The sequence below is a fragment of the Penaeus japonicus genome, unplaced genomic scaffold, assembly GCF_977035675.1.
Source record: "Penaeus japonicus unplaced genomic scaffold, GWHDUDI00000001_assembly GWHDUDI00000007, whole genome shotgun sequence".
In the NCBI taxonomy this organism is placed as follows: domain Eukaryota; kingdom Metazoa; phylum Arthropoda; class Malacostraca; order Decapoda; family Penaeidae; genus Penaeus; species Penaeus japonicus.
The window spans coordinates 22,705,609-22,708,108 of NW_028234409.1; the positions used below are offsets into that span (position 1 = coordinate 22,705,609).

The 2,500-nt window shown below is 34.2% G+C and overlaps 1 protein-coding gene across 1 annotated transcript in view; it reads left to right on the top strand.

The window, feature by feature from the left end:
• Positions 1–2,500, top strand: part of LOC122267461 (pre-piRNA 3'-exonuclease trimmer) — a 12,851-nt gene that overhangs the window by 3,547 nt on the left and 6,804 nt on the right. The window contains exons 3-6 of the mRNA XM_043037525.2: positions 486–576; positions 868–1,011; positions 1,554–1,661; positions 2,389–2,500. The exon at positions 2,389–2,500 is cut by the window's right edge and continues 50 nt beyond it. Coding sequence (XP_042893459.2) covers positions 486–576; positions 868–1,011; positions 1,554–1,661; positions 2,389–2,500 — 455 coding nt within the window. The remainder of the gene's footprint in view (positions 1–485; positions 577–867; positions 1,012–1,553; positions 1,662–2,388) is intronic.

The window sequence follows — 2,500 nt, forward strand, 5'->3', positions numbered from 1 at the left end:
AATTTAATTGGTGTCCAAGTCCGATTGAAAAGTGTTCCGACTTTGGCTATAAAATGTGAACCATATATAAAAAAACCCATGGCCCTCTGTACTCTTATCCAGGCAGATCACTGAAATGTTTATTTTGATCTTTTCTCTAAGGAGTGATGAAGGTGATAGTTTGACATTATCCACAACTCTGGTATTTTGCTATATACTGCATCCTGGAATTGATGAAGAACTCCCAGATGATACTCTATATTGATAGTTTGGTCCTTAGAAAATTCTTGCAGGTCAAGAGAAACACAATGAGACAACTTATCATGATTTTTTCTTATTCTATTTTATTTTTTATTGAGAAATGTTTCCTGCAGTGAGAAGACAATTTGATTACGTGTGAAGGGTCAGTTTAATTAGGTACTGTTTTTATTTAATCCTTAAAGATCATGTTCATTTTATACACTGAAAGTACTGACATAACTGTGCTTTGTTTTTTTTCCCCCCAGCCTTTTCGATGATGGATTGCAAAGGTACCAGAAACTTTCTTGTAATATACGCAAATTCATGATCTGCCAGATGGGGCTTGCTGTTTTCAAGGTAAAGAGTTTTTTTGATTTGGTAGTACATTTAGTATGATACAGTTATGCACTTATTCCCTTTAGAAAGCATTATGGTTATAACTAAGATTTTGTTAATGTTTGTTTCAACAACTTCAATTGATATTGTATTTCTACTGATTTAAGCACAAAGTCACACTGAAAAAAAGAAAAAAAGAAAAGTTTTATTTGTTATTACTTCTATAAACTATTAGAATACACAGATAAATTATAAGCTTATTCTTAATAATAACAAGATGTATTTCTTGCATTTTTTTTTTCTATATTTCAGGGTATTCCTCACACGAATGGGTATACTGTGACATCATACAACTTTTACCTCCGCCCCCACTCTTGCACATCTTTTGATCCAACTTTCATGTGCCAGACGTCAAGCTTGGAATTTTTACAGAGATTTAAATTTGACTTCAATAAGGTTGGTTTTATTACTTGTTTATTATATCTAAAATTAGTTTGGTTTACATAAGCTATAGAACAAGGGATCATAGAATATGATTTTTCTTATGTATGTATTATTTTACTTTTAGAAGTTTTCCAGTTTATATGCTATAGAGTATTCCATTTATTTTTTCTTTATAATATCTGCACCAATTCAGCTACACTTCCAAGAGTACAATTATTTTCATGATATTTATGATGAGCAATTGTATATCCAGATTATTTGGCATTGTGATACATTTTTTCCAGCTTATGTTTTTAATGCAATGATGACAAAATAGATAATCTGATCTAGAGGAAGCAACAGAGAGTGAGAAACACACGGTATGCTATTCAGATATTTTCTGTTTCTAACTCGTGGAAGGAAGTTTGTTATACACTCTACAAATGGCAGCAGAATTCTGGCAGAATGCTAAGGGAGTGACATGATGGCAGGATATTGCTTGCATGAAAGACAAGCCAGTAATGTGATGTTACCTTTATATGTCTGTTGTTAATTGCATTCATTTTTATCCTCAGTGGTTGTATGGAGGCATAACCTCAATGAATACTGATGAAGAAAATGAACTATGCAAAAGTTTGACATCTATTTTCGAGGGTCAAAAGATAGTTGAGCTTCCATATACAGTAGGTATAGTTGCAGATGCAGTGTGATTTGTGTGTTTTGTGTGTGTGTGTGTGTGTGTGTTGTGTGTGTGTGTGTGTTTTGTGTGTGTGTGTTTGTGTGTGTTTTGTGTGTGTGTGTGTGTGTGTGTGTGTGTGTGTGTGTGTGTATGTGTGTGTGTGTGTGTTTTGTGTGTGTGTGTGTGTGTGTGTGTGTGTGTGTGTGTGTGTGTGTGTGTGTGTGTGTGTGTGTGTGTGTGTGTGTGTGTGTGTGTGTGTGTGTGTGTGTGTGTGTGTGTGTGTGTGTGTGTGTGTGTGTGTGTGTGTGTGTGTGTGTGTGTGTGTGTGTGTGTGTGTGTGTGTGTGTGTGTGTGCGTGTGTGTGTGTGCTTGTGTGCATGCATGCATGCTCAAAAGAGCATGAACCTTGTGTATTTGTGTCTTTATATCTTTATATGTGCAAATGTTTCTTTATATGTCTATATTTGCATCTTTTTACTTATGTATACATATAAAAAACACAGGAAACCATTTTATAAATATTGTGTAGTCTTTGCAATCAAATTTTCATATAGGAAAGTCTAGTACTGAATAGTTTTATCAAAGATAGACTAGTTGTGTGATCATTATTACTGTATACAGAAATGTGGACAATGTATCTTCAATATAGGAAGGGAAATTATTTCATATAATATTAATGAGTTGTTACAAGAAATTTCAATTCTAACTTTTACCCGGTAAATTGTGAACAGGTACGAGATCAGCTTAGTGACCTAGGAGTATGGGCAGCTTCAGCAAAGGAAGGTGACATCATTACTGTAACACAAATACTTGAAGCTACCTTTCAGTTCATGTTGGTAGTTA